At 39.2% G+C, this 20,542-nt stretch overlaps 1 protein-coding gene and 1 non-coding gene across 5 annotated transcripts in view; both read left to right on the forward strand.

Moving 5' to 3' along the window:
• The first annotated feature begins 2,013 nt into the window (after positions 1–2,013).
• Positions 2,014–20,542, forward strand: part of HPRT1 (hypoxanthine phosphoribosyltransferase 1) — a 31,590-nt gene continuing 13,061 nt past the window's right edge. The window contains exons 1-4 of one of the 4 annotated variants that reach the window (XM_006074801.4): positions 2,062–2,193; positions 10,633–10,774; positions 11,321–11,427; positions 12,922–13,105. In XM_006074801.4, the coding sequence (XP_006074863.1) occupies positions 10,736–10,774; positions 11,321–11,427; positions 12,922–13,105 (330 nt within the window). In that variant the 5' untranslated portion in view covers positions 2,062–2,193; positions 10,633–10,735. Of the gene's footprint in view, positions 2,194–3,711; positions 3,751–7,147; positions 7,214–10,632; positions 10,775–11,320; positions 11,428–12,921; positions 13,106–20,542 lie in introns of those variants that run through there. The other 3 variants (XM_006074802.3, XM_025277370.1, XM_025277369.1) reach the window with 3 other exon arrangements.
• Positions 18,387–18,459, forward strand: TRNAG-CCC. The gene has a single exon. It is a non-coding gene; the product is annotated as a tRNA-Gly (tRNA).

Raw genomic sequence — 20,542 nt, forward strand, 5'->3', positions numbered from 1 at the left:
TCATCCAATTCATGGAATCAAAGTAAAACTAATGAGAATTTATTCTGATGGAGAAACATCTGACATTGAGAAGGCTATTGTAAATTCAGTTTTTCAACATTTAGCATACGGATTTTTGCAGTGATTTTTTTCCCCATAGAAATACACAGTACCATGGTAAAAACAAGGTTCTTACTAAACAAAGAAACCTGTGGAGCAGAAATATACTCAGAATTGGCTGTAGTACAGAAATAATTCCTCATTCTGTCCACATAAGTGGATTACAAAATTGTTTCTTGAAAGGCAGGGGTGGGGCAGGGGAATGTTGCGTTATACCCATACTTTTTTTACTTCTTCCTGCATGCAGATCTTCTAGTGAAGAATGGTGGCATACCTAGCATATTTGACACCCAGAATGACAAAATTATGTGAGAAAATTATTTTGCCTACCTGACAAAATTATTTTCTGTTAAAATAATGGTATTACTAATTACTACAGAAAAAATAGTAATTAGTAAAAACCATTATTTTCTTGTTTCATCTTTAGTTTTAAAACAATTAAAAATTTAAATGAATACATTTCAATTTAAAATATATTGTCCAAAATCAGCAAAAGATGTCATATATGAACCAGATTTTCACTTACCAAAGGATTACCTCTTGTAGATTGCACTCTGTTTGCTGTTTAAAATTTTTTTTTTCACAAGTGAAAGCTCCAAGTTGTCACCTAAAATGACAGGGTTGAAATAATGACTTGTTTCTTTGTCTTTAAAATCACTGGCTTTCACCATTTATTTCAAGTCTCTGTTAAAATACAGGAGTATAGGAGTTGGAGAAAGAAACTGCATAGCAGAAGCAAGCTGGAAAGGTTCTGAAGAGTTGGTACTTGATTTAGAAACCAACGTGGGCGGCTGAGTCCGCTTGTGTCAGGGGCCAAATATATAACCGAAACTTCTCTAATTTAACTTCCTAGGGCAACAGTGTTTGTTAAAGGAATAAGTAATAAAAATGTGCTGATATGAACGTCAACGTCTATACCCAATGGAAATACACTCATGATCACCAAAAGATAGGTACAAAAAGTTCGTAACTGAGAAAGAGACTGACGCTCCGAGTTCAATGACTTGCCCAGTTTCACAAATCTCCTCCCACCAAGTACCTGTCAGTGGCCTTAATGAAGGCCACCATCTATGTGCTAGGCGCTGTGGTGGGTGCTGGAGCTACACAGATGAGCACAGTAGAAATGGAACAACTGTTATTGGCGTGCTCGGCCTATTGGAGTGTAGGGGAAGATTTTTCCCCCCAGATTCATATCGGGAATTGTGGTGGCAAAGAATAGAGATCAGTGAAGGCCATAGCTCTCATTTACTGATCGTGCTCCGTCCTCAGAGTTGTACACACACACACACACATACATTACATATATATATATACACACACACACATATATATATATAAATATAGTGTGTGTGTGTGTACATAGAACACCGTCTACGTACATACCATTATTTCTCAACGATCCAAGTTAATATCCTCATTTTACTGAGACGCAAAAGAGTGGCTCAGTGAGTCTGATTCGCACAAAGTCAAAGAACAGTTAAGGTTTCCCTTCGGATTTATACCCTGTTCGGGTTGACTCTATGGTTCTAGGTCTCAACTCATACACCCAGTTAAAGATTTTTGTTAGAATTGGGCCACGATTCAGGGAAATGGAAGCCGCAATGCAGTCCAAGGTCTTGGGAAGGGGACGCTGAGCGAGATGAACCACGTGGTGACAGAAACCTGAAGAGTCGGCGCCCGATTTAGGGCCACTGGGAGGAAAGGAGGGCGGCGGCAGGTCTGGGAATTTGGGGACCGTCTGGACAGAGACTGAGGGAAAGCAAAAGAGAGGTTGCGGACGACTCTCCACTTCCTTGGGAAGAAAATTCCCACGGCTACCACCGGAGCGTGGAAACCCGCAGGCGCCCACGGAGGCGCGCGGGGAGCGCGCCGGCGGCCCTGGGCGGGGCGGGGCGGGGCGGGGCCTGTTGCTCCGGAGCTCTGAGCGGCGGTGGAGAGCGCTCCTGCAGACCTCTTGGCTTTCCCGCGCGGCGCCGCCCACCGCCGCGCCTCCGCCTCCCGCTCGGCTCCGCCACCGGCTTCCTCCTCCCCAGACTGCCTTCAGCCCGCGCGCCAGCCGGCTACGTTATGGCGGCCCGCAGTCCCAGCGTGGTGGTGAGCAACCTGGCTCGCGAGGCCCGTGGCGGCGGCCGCCGGCCCCCCGAGCCGCGGGGCCGCAGTGCGGGCTTGGGTCCGGGTGGCCTGGGGTCGCGGGAAGGGGGGCGGCCGCATCTTCCTGGGTTCGGCCGCGTGTCACGCTGGGGCGTTGGGGTGACGGAACGGCGAGGTCGGGGTGGCCGCCTCTGGAGAGCCCCGGGAAGGAGGGCTGCGTGTGGGAGGAGAGGGTGGAAATGGCGTTTTGGTTGACATGTGCCGCTGGCGAGCGTGCTATGGGGAGGGGCCGTGGGCCAGTTCGGGAATGATCTGGCGCGGTGAGGGTGGGGGATTTCTTAGGAGAGGCTCTTCTCTCTAGGTTTGGAGTGTGGGAGTGAGGTCCTCAGGGCAGCTCCGGAGAGGGCCCTGGGCACGGAAGCGACCACATGGGAGGCATGCGGGGACTGGTATTTTCACTTAGTTCTGCAAACACTATGATGAATATCTATGGGAATGCGCATTGCTTCATTGCATCCTCGCGGCAGCCTTGGCAGCGGTAACCATACCTACATGCGTAGAAAATAGTTAACTGACATTAGGTAATTTTCCCACAGCCCAGAGGTAAGCCAGGCCTCGTAATCAGATATGCTTGAATCCCAATCCGTTGCTCTTTGATGTCTCAGGGGACAAAAAAAAATGCGAATCTGGTCCTGACCTTCAAGGACATTGGTACCATAATCCGTCTCTGGTATCCTGTCTCCAATCTCATTGGTTCTTGTTTCTCCAAGAAGCCCAGCTGCTCCCTCCCCTTGCTCTCCCCTTCTGATCATGCTTGCTAAAAGAGCCAACCCTCTCTCAATAGTTAAATGCCTTAGCCTGCATTATTACTATTATTATTATTTTAACAGTTACCTTATTACCTGTTGATTGTCTCTCCCACAAGGGCAGGAATCACAGTGCCTTGCACGTAAGAAATTCTCAATGATTTTCTGTTGGATGAGTAAATTAAATAAACCACTGAGCCCTAAAAAAGAAAGGATTCTATTTCATATTAGGCCTTGGGACTTAAAGAGTCTGCCCTGGGATCCTATCGGATCCTTCGGAGAAGGCAACGGCACCCCACTCCAGTACTCTTGCCTGGAAAATCCCATGGACGGAGGGGCCTGGTAGGCTGCAGTCCATGGGGTCGCTAGGAGTCGGATACGACTGAGCGACTTCACTTTCACTTTTCACTTTCATGCATTGGAGAAGGAAATGGCAACCCACTCCAGTGTTCTTGCCTGGAGAATCCCAGGGACGGGGCAGCCTGGTGGGCTGCCATCTATGCGGTCGCACAGAGTGGGACACGACTGAATAGATTTAGCAACAGTAGTAGCTGGGATCCTATCTATCATTGTCATTACCTGCCTATCCCTATTTAGTCCTCAAAACAACCCTCTAACAGAAGTTTGGTTATCATTTTACAGATGAGGAATCCTTGAATCCTTTTAGGCTCTAAATCTTTGAAGTTATTGAGAGGAGCTCAGACTCAAACCTAGGTCTCTATCAAGCGCCATGTGCTTAAATATGATGCTAATAGTATGTACTCAGCTATTTTTATTCAGTTGCTTAGGAGGTTGATTGGTTTTAAGTTTTGGTGTCCAGTGCTTGCCCCAGCATACAGTGAATTATTTTTTGCTATAACTGGCTGTTAGTTTTGTTTAAACATCAAGATATTCGTTGTGTTTTTGGTTTGCAAATTCCTGTTCCCTTTTTTATTTCCTTCCCAGAAATTGTCTCCATGTTAGCAATAACAAACAGTTAAATAGTGCTTGCTATGTGCTGGTTACTAAGCCCTTTATACATATTAATTGGTTTGATGTTTATTTAAAAAATTTACCTGGCTCAGAGAGGTTAAGTAACTTTCCCAAGATGACCCAGCAATACTAGAATTTGAATCTAAGCTATCTGGCCCCAGAGTCTGCTCTTAACCTCTCCACTTTTAAGTTCAAAGTGACAGTAGTAGGTGTTTATCCAGTACATACTACGTCTTAGGCATTGAGGTAAATATTTTACAACATTATCTAGTATAAATGCCCTAAGAATACATAATAGATATTCCAAGGGAGGTTGAGGGAGGTAGATAAATACTAGTATGATCTTGGAGGCATAGATGGATGAAGTAACTTACCCAATATCAATCAGATGAAATTGACCACCAGATCTGCCTGATAAGACCCATGCTACTTCTAAGTATGTCTCTAAACTACCAGGGAAAACTTGGACACACTTGAACAAAGAACAAGCTTCTAAATTTTTGCAGGTTATTATGAAGCATCAGAAATACATTATGTGGATAAAATATCTTCTACATTTCAGGATGGCCGACTCCAGTACTCTTGCCTGGAAAATCCCATGGGCGGAGGAGCCTGGAAGGCTGCAGTCCATGGGGTTGCTGAGGGTCAGACACGACTGAGCAACTTCACTTTCACTTTCATGCATTGGAGAAGGAAATGGCAACCCACTCCAGTGTTCTTGCTTGGAGAATCCCAGGGACAGAGGAGCCTAGTGGGCTTCCGTCTATGGGGTCGCACAGAGTCGGACAGGACTGAAGTGACTTAGCAGCAGCACTGCTAGAAATGTAATCCCTATTAACTGGGCTTAAATCTTACCCTGCCACATTTTCACAGAATTGATAAAATAGTGCTTTTTTGGGGTCCACAACACTATCATTTTATCAACAGGATTTAGGCTGACAGTGTAGACCAAAATTATCCTTGGTGACTGCTGAGAAATGGAGTAGTTGAATTTGGCGGTTTCATTCTAAAATTGATTAATTAATGTGACATGCATCCTATAGATTCATCTTAACTTTTTCCGTCCATTTTTTATATCTAGGTATTACAGAAAGTCTGTAGGCAAGAGGTGGGAAAAAGACAAAAGGACCAACCAGATCAACAGAGAAGAAGGGTCTTGGAGTTCTTTTAGCTTTCTGTTAGCTTTCTGTAGTTCACTAGGCAGTAATTAGGCCGTGTCATTTTTACCCCCAGTGTGAAGAGATGCTAAAGATGAAGATGTGCTAGTGTCCTCTTCTTCCTCTTTAATTGTATATTATATGCATCAGTAAGATTTATATGCTGTAAAATTGCCAGCCACAATTGTTAATATCAATATTGAGACTGTTACTTTCCTACCAGTGGCTGCCAAATGTCTAATATTTAGAAAAATTTGCTACAAATAAGAATTCAAACAGACATTTGAAATTGCTGTGAACTACTATCTTCAGCACTGTGCTTCTGATAATTGATAGGCGTGTATTTTGCCCAGAGTTAACATGCCTATTATTCTACTGTGCACACTGGAAAGGAAAGATGATAATGTTGGCTAAATGCATGTCCTTGTACATATAGATAGTAGTTATGGGCCCGCTTACAGAGAAGCAGGTAATAATTTATCCCTGAGTTGAATAGAATGCTGATTTTAATTTTTGTAAGCCTTAGATTCTTGTAAAGCTTTTAATTCTTTACCTATTAGAAGGGAGGGCAAGCAAGTGTTATGTGTAATTTATTTGTAAGGCTGATATAAAATTGGAAAATGAACATACTACTAGCTTAAACTATTTTCACATTTAGGAATAAATGCATCAGAAGTTCATAATTTTGGTCTTAAGATACCCTGAGTTATCACAAATTATCCCAAGGGTATGACATATCTGCTTTGGTGTTTTTTGAGAGTTTTGAAGTGTCTGAATATCAAAGGTAAAAATATGCCACCTGGTCATTTCTGCCCATTCTGGAAGCTTGGAATTATTGTTGGTGTGTGCATGCTAAGTTGCTTCAGTCGTGTCCAACTCGTTGCGACCCTATGGACTGTAGCCTGCCAGGCTCCTCTGTCCATGGGATTCTCCAGGCAAAAGTACTGCAATGGGTAGCTATTTCCTCTTTCAGGGGATCTTCCTGACTCAGAGAACTCTTGTCTCTTAGGTCTCCTGCCTTGGCAGGCAGTTTCTTTACCACTATCGCCACCTGGGAAGCCCGTATTGTTGGTTACTAAGAATAAAATAAAATGTATTTTATCTATTACTGTACACCTTTTAATTCACATTTTAAAACTCACTTCCTCACTTCCATTCAGTCTTGTTTAGACGCATAAACATTGTCATTTTTGGATCACAAATAGACCTAAGCCATCCAGCTCACAGATGATGAATTGATGTTGCATGTGTTATCTTCATTCTAGTTAATCTCTTTGCTTACTGTAATTTTAGATAATATATCTTTGTAATTAGACATCTTATGTACAAGCAACAACATTTTTCATGTATGAAAACCATTATTATAGATGTGACACATATAATTATTAAGAATTTGTGGCTCCAGTTTTACTGGAAAATAAAATAATTTTGATAATTTATGATAGTAAAAGATGGACTTTGGTCCTAAACAAAAGATATATAGTAATGTTGCATTTTTCAGTAATCTTTCATATTAATAAAAGTGCCTTGTAGATTTTACCATTAACAAGTTTATTATAGATAAGTTAGAATTTGAAAGCTACCTTCTAAAGCTCTGAGTAGATGCAGTCAGATTTCTGAACTGAGTAAATGGTAAGTGTCTCAGAGCTATTAATAACCTATCTTTTGGCCATTTCTGGCTGAACTGGGAATCATAGTAGGAAAGATGTATCTGCAAAGAAACCACATTTTCATTTGTTTACCACTTCCAGCCCCTCCAGAGCTCTCCCCTAAATATTTTGGAGTTGGGCCCTTCCCAAAGCCATCCAGAAGCTTCTTTGTGAGCTTGAGCCATTTTAAGTTCACATGTTGAAGCTTTAGCCACCGCCCCGCCCCACCCGCCCTGCCAAGCAGTGGTATTTGGAAAGGGGCCTTAGGAAGGTAATTAGGATTAGATAAGGTCGTGAGGGTGGGGCCTTGGTCTTTGAAGAAAGACACCAGAGTTCCCAGCCCCACGCCGCCCCCAGCACACACATAGCCAGGAGAAGAGGCCTCATAATGGAGCCTACTTTGCTGACCTTGATCTTGGACTTCACAGCCTCCAGAACAGTGAGAAATAAGTTACTATTACTGTTGTTTAAGCCACCCAGTCTATGATTTTTTGTTACCGCAGACTAATACAGTTCTTTTAGGAAGTGTTGGTAGTAACCACTGTCCTTAGACATACAACGCCAAGCTACAAATAATACCATGTAATTTATACTCATATATAAAGTTGGGCATTTCTGTCACCTAGTTGATTTAGAAGGCTGTGCTAATTCGGTGCCAGAGACATGCCAGTCTAATTTACTCAGTTTGCAATTTAGGCAACAGAATATAATACTTTATCATATACTTTAAGCTTAATATTTCTTTAGGAAGGGGTCATTGGTGCTAGGTGACCTTGGATTCCATTTATCTTTAGTGTGTATAAGCACTTTTGATAATCACACATTTGTGGGCTTGTGGGATTAGATATGGTACAGATTATAAGCTTTAATGTGCTGTGTAGTTGGTCATATATATATATATATATGTCTTTTCCATTAGATTATAAACTCTTTGAAGTCTCTCAATTTATAATCATCTTTGTATCCTACAAAATCTGTGGCATAGTGCTGTAATCAAGGTGGATGCTGAATGCATTTTTATGTAATTAAATATATATGATCCCTTCCTATCAAAGTACCCACTGGACTGTTAACTAATCCATATTAGATGGGGTTAATTCATATCAGATATTAATCAATTAATATTGAGGTTCCCAGGTGGCTCAGTGGTTAAAAAATCCACCTGCCAGTGCAGGAGACGCAGGAGACACTAGTTTGATCCCTGGGTTGGGAAGATCTCCTGGAGGAGGAAATGGCAACCCCATATATTTATAGTGAATTATAACAAAGTTGTGAATTTATGTCTAAAGTACCTCAAGTGAGGCAGATTTTATGAATTTTGTTTTTGCCTTTTGGAAAGAGTTATATTGATGTATTTTTTTTAATGCTTCAAATAACAAAAAAACCCTTTTACACTGAATGTGATATATAAATCGAATAGTACCAATTGAAAATAAAACCTTTTCAATTGGAAAAAATTTGTTTAAAAATTTCATTTTTTGGCCATGCCACACAGCTGGAGGGATCTTAGTTCCTTGACCAGGGATTGAATCCGGGCACTCAGCAGTGAAAGCATGGAGTCCTAACCACTGGACTGCCAGGGAATTCCCTGAGATAGAAATGAATTTGGCATGTTGACAGAGAGAATTCCCATTTGGGGGTATATCCCTGCTGATCTGTGTTAGACTGCGTGTCTGGCTTGAACTCTGGGCAGAATTCACATTAGCTTTGATGGATACAAACAAGACTTGAAGTTCTTAGGATGCATGCAAAACCCACAGCCAGATACTGAGTCATTTTCACAGAAGCAGTAATCTTCCGTGAAAGTGTTGCATGTTTCAGAGTACTGGGTGGGTCCTGGTTTATGCTTGTGACAGAGCGGTGAGTAATTGGGAGGAAGGGAAGCCATTTTGGTGCTCTGGATCTTGATTTTAAAGCGCTCTGAAATGGTACATTTTTCATTCTTGTCAGGTAATAGCAGATCTAGTCTGACAAGCCTGACATGAATGTTTATCCTTGCATAGGATCTAGCAAGGTCTACCTCTCCTTTTCCCAAAACTTTGATTAGATTTCAGTTTATAAAATTTGGAAAAGTAATACCTTGCTTGTTATGAAGCATTATAAAAATAATACTCACTTAAAATACTCCTGTAGGTATCACAGATGTCCCATTCCCATTCTTTTTGTAGTAATGTCTTGTGAAATAAGCCTGATGTGAATGCTGAGTTGGATACATTAGTACTTCACCCTAGAGGATCTGGCATAATCTTTCTCCCATACCCAAAATAGGATATTCCCCTCTGCGTATGAAAGTAATACATGTTTTTTTGTTGTTGTTGTTGTTTTTTTTTTTTTTTTTTTTTTTTAGTTCTACCAGTTTATTGCTACCAACCCGTGACCCTCCACCCTCATGCATGCATGCTCAGTCATGTAACCCCATGGACTGCAGCCAGCCAGGCTCCTCTGTCCATGGACTTTTCCAGGCAAAAATACTGGAGTAGGTTGCCATTTCCTTCTCCAACATGTTTGTTTTTAAAACAAACCAATATTGACTTCAGGCTGCATGCCCAGCGAGTGCCTGTGCTCTGCGTGCTGCTGGACCTTGCCCGTGGACATGTCCCTATCCACCTGCCCAAATGACCACCAGCCTCCTGGCCACAGCTCCAGATGGAAGTGGCATGCAATTACTACCAGTCTGACAGTACTTGAAACTCCACCAAAGTCTGGAAAACTCAGAGCTCTGGGGACTGAAAGAAAGACGACATGAACTTCAAATTTCTTAAAATATAATTATCAATTCTGTGGATAATAGATGCATCTTAAATATCTATTTTTACAATTTATTGAAAACCAAGCTACTTGTCCTTAAGCACCTAACACAGTGCTGATTGGAGCAGGAGATGCTCAATAGATAATAACTGACTTGGCAAGATTTAATTATGGTTTGACCAATATTTCTTGCCAGCTGCCAAAGTTCATGTCATCGGCTTCTTGAATGTGATTTGGAAGATATTCCATCTTGAATAAAATGTGAAACAAAATATTATAATTCTGGTTGGTGTCTTTGGAATAAGCTGTATTAGCACCACTCTAACCAACTGAGCTAACTGGCCAGGTGCTGAAGAAATTTTAAATATAATGCCGAATAGAAATTATAAAGAAACTATAATTTTTTTTAAAGTGAAATTGACAATGAAAAAAACCCAAGTCAAGATTAATGTGCAGAAAGTGGCAGGTCCCCAGTTCTTACAGTTGACCACTGTTTGGTATATTCTTGCATACCAACCTTTCTTTTTTTTCTTGTCTTCCTTTTATTTCTATTATAATTTTTTATTCATAGATTTGGTTTTAATATATCTTAGAAAATTTCCCTATGCTTTTCATATTGTATATGAAAAGACATACTACCACAACTAATTAATGAGGACTTGAATTTGTAAAAAGCAGTATATACTCATCGAAGACAATTTGAAATATATAATAAATAAAATCACTATAACTGCACTCCCCAAGATAAAGGTTTTTGTGATTTTATTATAGTTTTTCTGTGTGTATGCATGCTAAATCACATCAGTTGTGTCTGACTCTGTGTGACCCTAAGGAGTATAGCCCGCCAGGCTCCTATGTCCATGGGATTCTCCAGGCAAGAATACTGGAATGGATTGCCATTTCCTCCTCTAGGGGATCTTCCTGACCCAGGGATCGAACCTGCGTCTGTTACATCTCCTGCATTAACAGACAGGTTCTTTACTACTAGCACCACCTGGGAAGTCCTCTGTGTGTATAGGTTCATATACAAAATTTAGAAAGCTGTACTCATAGCATATTTTACCACCACAGGTACCACGTCCTCAGTGTTATTAATATTTTATTTTCCAGGAACTGGACATACCAAGATGACCAATATGTGGTCCTGCTCAAACAATCTTAGAGTGTCTAGTATGAAGGCTCCTCATGAGTTGATTATAACAGTCTCAGAGTTATGCAAGCGTGGGTTTTTAAGGAATCACTTAGCTTCATGGTGGGTTTTTTTTCCCCTACTGTGAGATGAGACTATTTTGATTTGAGTTAGGGAACATCAATTTTTCTTGTTCACTGTGATATTTTAACTTGTTAGACTATAGTGTATTAAACATTTTTTACTAAATTTTCAAACATGCAAAAGTGGAGAGCATATAAAAAGTATAATTGATCTCTATATACTTATCACCTATGTTTATAATATTATCAAGATTTTGTCATATTTGTCTTAGCTATTTAGTTTTTCTTCTCTGCTGAACTAAAGAAATTTTCATGTCATTCAACTTCTGTAATCTTAACTGTTAATCTCTGAAACGTGGTTGATTTCTTCTATAACTACAATTCATTATACCTATGAAGTTACAGAAAGTTCTGGCCACAGTCCATAGGGTCACAGAGTTGGAAACAACTGAAGTGACTTAGCACACACAAGATACCTCATAATATCTAAATTTCTGTGATAGGCTAAGGTTTTTAAACATCTAAATCCAATCAAGTGTTTGTATCCTGAAATGCTCTCATTAACACAGCTGTATTTCTTTTTCAGATTAGCGATGATGAACCAGGTTATGACCTAAATTTATTTTGTATACCCAATCATTATGCTGAGGATTTGGAGAAAGTGTTTATTCCTCATGGACTAATTATGGACAGGTTAGTATGATCTCAAGTTGGAATTTTGTCTTTCCTTATATTAATTTCTAGTGTCAGCAACTGTTTTAACTAGTTGATATTTGAACATAAACTAGGCCAGCTTTTCACATAATTGATGCTTTCTATTTTAGAAGCCCTCTTGACAAAAAAGGGAGGGGAGGAGAACTTATGAATAACCCAGTATAAGTCATGGTATACCAGGAATCTGTATGGAGAAGAATAAAGTAAATATTGAAGGGAAACTGGAAGAATGAACTTTAGTCACAAAGTCTTTGATTTCTCAACCCTGAACAGGGAAATGGAGTGGGGCTCAATCATGGGAAGGCAAGGTCATATTTTGATTATTATGCACACTAGCTTGAAAATTTTCTGTTAAATGAATTTCAGTGAAAAACTTCACTTTATTTAAATGCTTGTCTTGTGTCTCTGGCTGTTCTTTTTTATTCTAAGATTATAATATTATTATAACTATATTCTAAAATATTCTGACTCTAGACGCTTAAACATGAAGAGTAAAGTTCTCTCGGTCTCCTGTACACATTTCTTCCCTACTCACTGCCTATGTATCTATACCATATATTTTAACACATTAGTATTGCTGTTGTATAGATCTACAATTTATTGGACATTTTTTCAGATTAGTACATCTGGTGCTGTCTCAATATTTAAAGGTTGCATGGCATTCCACTTTCTGGCTGTACCATAATTGATATACCCAGTTCCTTATTGATGGATGCATGATGTCTCCATTATTTTGCTTTTACAGATCATAGTAGAAGGGAACATCCTTTTACAGATATTTGGTCAATTAACTTTATCCATGGGGAAATTTTGGGCCAAGGGGAAGGTGTTTATTGAATGTTTTGATACTGTCAAAGTATCCTCCAGAAAGTTATATTAATTTATACTCCCAATGGTATATGAGTGTGCTATTTTCCTCACCATCTCTTCTAATATTGTATTATCAGAGTTTGCCAGTTTGATAGGTGAAAATTGTATCTTATTTTAATTTGCTTTTTTAAATTTTTCATGATAGATCTTATAGTACACATGGATTTTGAAGGTTTTTGAAATTTTTACCTTTGCTTTATGAGCACAGATAGACTTCACGGAGGGCAGAGTACGTTTTTTGTGGAAGCTGAATCCTTTTTTTTACATTTGCAATGCGTTGATTTTATTTATTTATATTTTTTTGAACTTATTTTTTAATTGAAGGATAATTGCTTTACAATATTGTGTTGGTTTCTGCCATACATCAACATGAATCAGCTATAGGTTTACTGACTTGAACCTCCTTTTTTTTTTTTAATGTTTGTCCACTCCCTTCGGCTTGCAGGATCTAAGTTCCCTTACCAGGGATCAAATCCAGACCCTCATCAGTGAAAACATGGAGTCCTAACCCCTGGACTGCCAGGGAATTTCCATAAAGTTTAAATGTTTTTTTTAAATAATATAATTTAATTTCTATTAAATTACTGATTTTAATTTCTGTAGGACCGAACGACTGGCTCGAGATGTGATGAAGGAGATGGGTGGCCATCACATTGTGGCCCTCTGTGTGCTCAAGGGGGGCTATAAGTTCTTTGCTGACCTGTTGGATTACATCAAAGCACTGAACAGAAATAGTGACAAATCCATTCCTATGACTGTGGATTTTATCAGACTGAAGAGCTACTGTGTAAGTATATTTCATACATGTTTAAAATAAACATGGCATTTTTATTATATGCATCCTATATGTATCAGCTTTAACTGATTATGCATAAATTCCAATTGATCTATATTAATAAATAAAAACAAAACTACATGGATTCTAAAATTCAGATTAACATGAATTTATTGTGAAGCATTATGTTTTGCAAAACCAAAAAAACCCATGGCAGCTGTAGGTTTTCCTGTTTTGAAGCTCTTCAAACTATACTTACATGTTCATTTTACATGGTTACTGAGCTTTTCTAATATATTCCCTAGTACTTTATATCCAAGTGAATATTGTCTTTTTCAAACTAGTTGCCTTATACAGTTGCCAGTATTTATTTTAGTTTTTTTCAAACTTTTAACTTTATATTTTGTATTAGGATATAGCCTATTAACAATGTTGTGGTAGTTTCGGCTGAACAGTGAAGGGACTCAGCCATACATATACATGTATCCATTCTCCCCCAAAGCCTATATTTATTTTAAAGTTTTTTTGATTTAGTTTCGGTTTTCTGGATTTTTAAAACCCCCTTAAGGAATTGCTCTTGGGACTTAGGGGATCCTCTATTGACTGGTGGCAGATATCCTCTCTGGCACTAGATTGACTTGCAAGGGAGTCCTAGGCATTTGGAGTTAGTTGTAAGTAATAAGGAGGGTCAGCAGTTGTCCCTTAGAAAGTGTGTTGGAATGCGAGCATTAGCACATTGAAGAAACCACCTTTGTGTCACATTCCCTCTGTCTGTGTCACACAGTCTCAAATGCTTCAGAATATTGACAGAGTAAGCATTATTGATGCTTGTGGGGTGAACCAAAATCCATGTCATCTTTTCATGTGAATTTCATCATCCATATGCTTAATTTTTATTACTTCATACTGTTGCCTTTTTTCTGGTTGCATGTTGGCATTGTAATTCCTGAGAGTTACTCTTTTCCTTAAATAATAGATTTTTTTCCTAGCTTCTTCAAGGATTAGAATGAATGTCTGATCTTTTTCTGTTTTATAAATCAGTATTGTAGGGCATCTTTTTAGAAACTTGCGTTATGTTTACACTTCCATTTGGAAATAAGGACCACTTATGTACATTTAACTTTCAGCCTCCTTTCTTTTCGTTAATCATCTATTTGACCCAAGTCTTTGACCTTTCCCCCATTTTTATCAGTCCTGCTGGTGACTGAACAACTATTTAAGTATCATCATAGACAGTTTCCCTATCCTGTTAAAAATCTTTGTGCTTATATATCATGACATTACTTTGTAATTATAAACTCCTTTTAACTTGTCTGAATCTTGCTTGAATTAAAGACTTGCTTAAATGCAAAATTTGGATTTTTACTTAACAGAAGTTGTTTTGCTGATTTACACTAAGATTTAATTCTAGTCAATATAACTGACTTTAATATGCTATTGCTTAGAGGCTCACAGTCCAGGGCATGATTTCTGTTTTTGATCTTCTTAAGAATCCTCCTGCCCACACACATACACATAAAAATCAGTTTTGTTGCTTTATGACTTCTACTTCATTACTCTGGAGACTTGTGCAGAATGTTCTTTCTTTGAAAAGAAAGCTCATTAAAAAATGAAGGGAGTTTAATATTTTCTTTTTAAGTATATTTATAGTCATAGAGCAATTTGAAGCAGTAGGAACATTGACATTTTAATTCTGTTTTTTTGGCTACGCCACACAGCATGCAGGATTTTAGTTCCCTGATCAGAGACTGAACTTGTGCCCCTGCGTGGAAGTGTAGAGTCCCGACCACTGGACCACCAAGGAATTGCTAGTTTTTTCCTGTTAGTTTTAGATCTTAGAGGATTGTTAAGCTGAACTCCTCAACTGATAAAAAGTGTTGAGATCTTGAACATAATTAAAGCAAACATTTAGGTAAATTTTCCCATAGAGAAAAAAGTTATCTGTTCTGTTTTATGTGACATTTTGTGTAGATTTACTACTAAACAATAGAAATTAGGAAAACCATATATACTTTGTTGATTTGAAGTAACATTTCTACCCTCTTTAATAATTCATCAACTTGTTGTGGAAGAGATTTACATGTGCATATTATAAAACAATTTGATGTAATCATAAAATAGGCATTTAAAATTGTTTGTAGCATCGGTAACAATGACGTTAGTATAATCTTCACCAGTTTGAAGTAGTGAATTAAACATTAACTGATCTGTACTTATCCTAAAGAAATGCTCCATGAACTATTAAATTTTCCCAGATATATGAACAGCCATAACAGTGTTAACACAGCCTATCTAGTTTTTCTTCAGAATAAAAAGTAAATTTTTCTGATTAAAAAAAAAAACCTGTAAAAGAACATACAACCATAAAGAATTATAAAGGAATTAAATTCCAGTACCTCTTTTAATTGTAATATTTTGAAGAATTTTCTGTGCATACACACACATATTATAGTTTACATACTTTTAGACTAGCTATTCAGATTTTTATTTGCTTACTGCCTAGTTGAGAAATTGCCTAGGGATTCCAGATACCATGTTTAAATCTAAGATAGCCTCGATTTTAAGATTTCCCACTACTTTTTGTACTGCTAAGAAAGAAGACACTGTCAGTTATATATGTAAGTTGCTGACAACTGTCATATGTCAATTTCAGGAGGTATTAAGATGTGTATATATATATATCCTTCAAAAATAAAATGCTATATATTAAGTGACCTTTTCTATCACTAAAGATCTATGATATTTTTTTAAAAAAGCAGTTAGTAAGTGTGCAAATGTATTTTCTCTATTGTGAGTTCAATTTTTTAGTAATTTTTTTTACTAAAATAGTTTAATTAAAAAAAAATGAGATAGCCACTATGGAGAACAGTATAGAGATTTCTTGAAAAACGAGTACTAAAACTACCATATGACCCAGCAATCCCACTACTGAGCATATACCTTGTTGTTGTTTCATTGCTAAGTCATGTCTGGCTCTTTTGCGACCCCATGATCTGTAGCCCACCAGGCTCCTATGTCCATGAGATTTTCCAGGCACGAATACTGGAGTGGGTTGCCGTTTCCTTTTCCAAGAGCATATACTCTGAGAAAACCACAATTTTAAAAGACATATGTACCCCAGTGTTCATTGCAGCACCGTTTACAGTAGCTAGGATGTGGAAGCAACCTAGATATCCACCGACAAGATGAATGGATAAAGAAGTTGTGGTACATGTATACAATGGAATGTTAGTCAGCCATAAAGTCAGTTCTAGTGAAGTGGATAAATCTAGACCTTGTTATACAGAATGAAGTAGGTCAGAAAGAGAAAAACAGTATCATGTATTAACATACATATGGAATATAGAAAAATGGTGCTAATGAACCTATTTGCAGGGCAGCAGTGGAGACGCAGACATAGAGAACAGACTTATGGACACAGCGGGGGAAGGAGAGGGTGGTACGAATGGAGAGAGTAGCAAGGAAACATAAATAGCCATATGTAAAATAGATAGCCAGTGGAAATTTGCTGTGTGGTGCTGGGAGCTCAAATCAGGTGTTCTGTGACAACGTAGAGGAGTGGATGGGGTGGGAGGTGGGAGGGAGGTTTAAGAGGGAGGGGGCATATATATATACCTATGGCTGATTCACGTTGATGTACAGCAGAAACACACACAACATTGTAAAGCAATTACCTTCTGCTAAGCTGCTAAATCGCTTGAGTCATGTCCGACTCTGTGTGACCCCATAGACGGCAGCCCACCAGGCTCCCCCGTCCCTGGGATTCTCCAGGCAAGAACACTGGAGTGGGTTGCCATTTCCTTCTCTAATGCATGAAAGTGAAAAGTGAAAGTGAAGTCGCTCAGTCGTGTCCAACTCTTAGCGACACCATGTACTGCAGCCGACCAGGCTCCTCCGTCCATGGGATTTTCCAGGCAAGAGTACTGGAGTGGGGTGCCATTGCCTTCTCCAAATTACCTTCTAATTAAAAATAAATAATTTTTTTTAAAAAAGAAGAAAGCCTCAAGAGGGAAAGTTGTCAGATGAGTAAAATTTTTGTGGGCCGTAATCAAAGGAAAAATTAACCTGATTTGTGATGTGTTCAGACTAAATGGCTTACCTTAAAATGAAGTTGTTCTTAGGATTTTAAATCTTGTAGAAAACTTTTTTGAGTTAGGAATTATCTCAGTGTACATTTGGGAGGGCTTTGCTGGTGGCTCAGCGGTAAAGAATCCACCTGCTGACACAGGAGATATGGGTTTGATGCCTGGGTCAGGAAGATCCCCTGGAGAAGGAAATGGCAACCCACCCCAGTATTCTTGCCTGAGAAATCCCATGGACAGAGGAAGCTGGCGGGCTACAGTCCATGGGGTCGCAAAAGAGTTGGACACAACTAAACAACAGCAACAAGACATTTGAGAACAATGAGGGGCAGAGGGATTAAGTGACTTACCCAAGATCATACAGGCCTTTGATTTGAACCCAGGCCTTTAATTTGAACCCAGGCCTTTAATTCTGTGCAGAAGAGTCTTACTTGGGAAACTTTTTAACTGACTTGGATCCTCTGATATGGGCTTCCTATTATTTCTTCATCAGTTTTGCATGCAAAGACAATTCATTTTGCCAATTCTGGGATTTTTTTCCTCAATTATAATCAAGATTCATAAAGCTGTAAGTTTCAGTCATAATTTTGGAGGTCACTTGATTAGTAGCTTGATTAGGCCAACTTTTTAATACATGAAAGGTGCAAATTACTTATAGTGATTTGTTATTTGTAAGAAGCTGGCTCTTTGAGTGAGTTTGTTAAAGAAAAATGTAGAAAATATTGGAGTAGTTTCTTAAAGTATCTCTTCTAAGAAGAGGTCAGTAGCTTTCAATCTGTATGTATTTAGTCAATTGCTTTAAGGTATGCTTTTTTCTCCAGAACAGTTAAAGTTTGAATGTAAAGTACCACTTTGATGTGGTCTAAAGCTTATCTTCTGTAAACCTATTTTTATATATATAAAGTAAGTGAAGTGATTTATGCCTTTCTCCTGCTTATTGAACTAAGACTATTGGACACTGATGGGGGAAAGAATTTGTTCAGTTTAAATTGGCAGGAATGGGGATATGTACTGTCCACAGTGTAAAGAAACTCTAACAGAAAGGTCAAAAGTGTATTTTCTCATCCTTGCCTGTGGATTTTTACTTTGATGTAGTCCTTCTTGCGCAGCTTAGGTTTTATACAAGCACCCTGACTCATAGAACATGAAGGAAGTAGTCACGTTTGGCCCCATGAAACCACAAATTTTATTTTTTTAAAAATGGAGGGATTTCCGTGGTGGTCCAGTGGCTAAGACTCTGCACTCCCAATGCAGGGGGCCTGGGTTCGATCCCTGGTCAGGGAACTAGATCCTACATGCAGCAACTAAGAGTTCCCATGCCACAGCTAAGACCTGGTGCAGCCACATAAATAGATATTTTTAAAAAAGAAAGCTTGATAAAATGGAAACAAAGACACTAAGGGTATGTATTTGTAAACCCAAAGAGCTTCTCTGGGTATTTTATGTAGTAGACAGTGACATTCTGAGTTAAGGACAGATTGGGTTCTCCCATGCCAGTACCATCATCTCATGAAGTTTGAAGTACTTGAGAGTCACTCAGTAGTGAAATGCAGCAGGGAGACAGTGGGAACCTTGACCTAGATGGGAATGGAGGGAGTGAGGGAAATCCTCTGGTGGGGTAAGGGATTCATGGTTGTCATTTGTATGCGATTTGGGAACTGCTGCTAAGTCGCTTCAGTCGTGTCTGACTCTGTGCGACCCCATAGACAGCAGCCCACCAGGCTCCCCCGTCCCTGGGATTCTCCAGGCAAGAACACTGGAGTGGGTTGCCATTTCCTTCTCCAATGCATGAAAGTGGAAAGTGAAAGTGAAGTCGCTCAGTCGTGTCTGACTCTTAGTGACCCCGTGGACTGCAGCCTACCAGGCTCCTCTGTCCACGGGATTTTCCAGGCAAGAGTGCTGGAGTGGGGTGCCATTGCCTTCTCTAGCACAGTGGACTGTAACATTTTTCGTAAATGAATGTGCTGTTTTAGCCTGCATTTTAAAAGTTGTTTCTGTTTTCATCAAAGAAGCCTTAGAAGCTAAAACCCTTGGGGCAAACACGAATATGGAGATTTAGATCTACCAGAGCAGCAGTGTCTTGCATACTTGGAGTTCTCTTGTCTGTTTCCCTATTACCGTCGCCTTTGGATCACAGGGTTTTTTCCATGATTTCATACTTTCCATACTTTTCAGTTCTCAGATCTTGCCTCAGTACAAAAGGGTCAATTGAAGTTGGAGTGTAATACCAAATTTCAACGGAAGATGTCGCTGTTTACCTTGATTTGTTGTGCTCATTGAAAGCTTCAGGTTTAATACACTTTTTGTTTTCTATTCTGTGTTTGAAACTCTAGGTTTTAAGTTAGTTAGAATAAGAGGTGGCGATGAGAAGTGATATGCAAGGGTTTTTGATATTGGAAGTCATACTTTTGTATCTTACACTCGTTTGCATCACTGTGTTCTGTTGGCCCATTTGTGTTTTTCAAAAATAACACTGCCGTCAAATATGGACATGTATATAGAAGCATTCAGGCACACCTTGTTTTATTGTGCTTCATTTTATAGTGCATTTTTTAAAATAAGTTGAAGGTTTTTGGCAGTTCTGTGTCAAGCAAGTCTATTGGTGCCATTTTTCCAGCAACACTTTTGCACTCTTTGCATCTGTGAATTACATTTCGGTAATTGACACAGCAGTTCAAGCTTTCATTATTATTATATTTGTTATGGTGATCTGTGATTAGTGATCTTTGATGTTACCATTACAAAAAGGTTAGGACTCACTGAAGGCTCTGATGATGGTTAGAATTTTTATTTATATATATTTGGGGGGAGGTTGTACCATAGTTTCATGTTTTATTTTTAAAGAAACTGCTGATTTCCAGAGTGCCTGTACCATTTCCAGAGTGCCTGTACACTCACATGAAGTATAAATGGTCCAGTTTCTCTGCATCCTCCACAGTGTTTGCTGTCACGTCTTTATGTTCTTTTAAATTAATTTTTATTGGAATATAGTTGATTTACACTGTTGTGGTAGTTTCAGGTGTACAGCGGTGAATCAGTTACGCATACGCACATGCGTGCGTGCGTGCTAAGTTGCTTCAGTCGTGTGGGACTCTTTGTAACCCTATGGACTGTAGCCCGCCAAGCTCCCTTGTCCGTGGGATTCTCCAAGTGAGAATCCTGGAGTGGGTTGCCACACCCTCCAGGGCAAATTCCCGAACCCGCATCTTGTCTACCAGGCGGGTTCTTTACCACTAGCACCACCTGGGAAGCCCCACATGGGCGTATATCCATTTTTTTTAGTCTTTTCACATAGAGGCCGTTATAGAGTATTGAGTGGAGTTCCCTGCACTACACACAGTAGGTCTTTATTATCTATTTTATATAC

Source organism: Bubalus bubalis, chromosome X, assembly GCF_019923935.1.
Source record: "Bubalus bubalis isolate 160015118507 breed Murrah chromosome X, NDDB_SH_1, whole genome shotgun sequence".
In the NCBI taxonomy this organism is placed as follows: domain Eukaryota; kingdom Metazoa; phylum Chordata; class Mammalia; order Artiodactyla; family Bovidae; genus Bubalus; species Bubalus bubalis.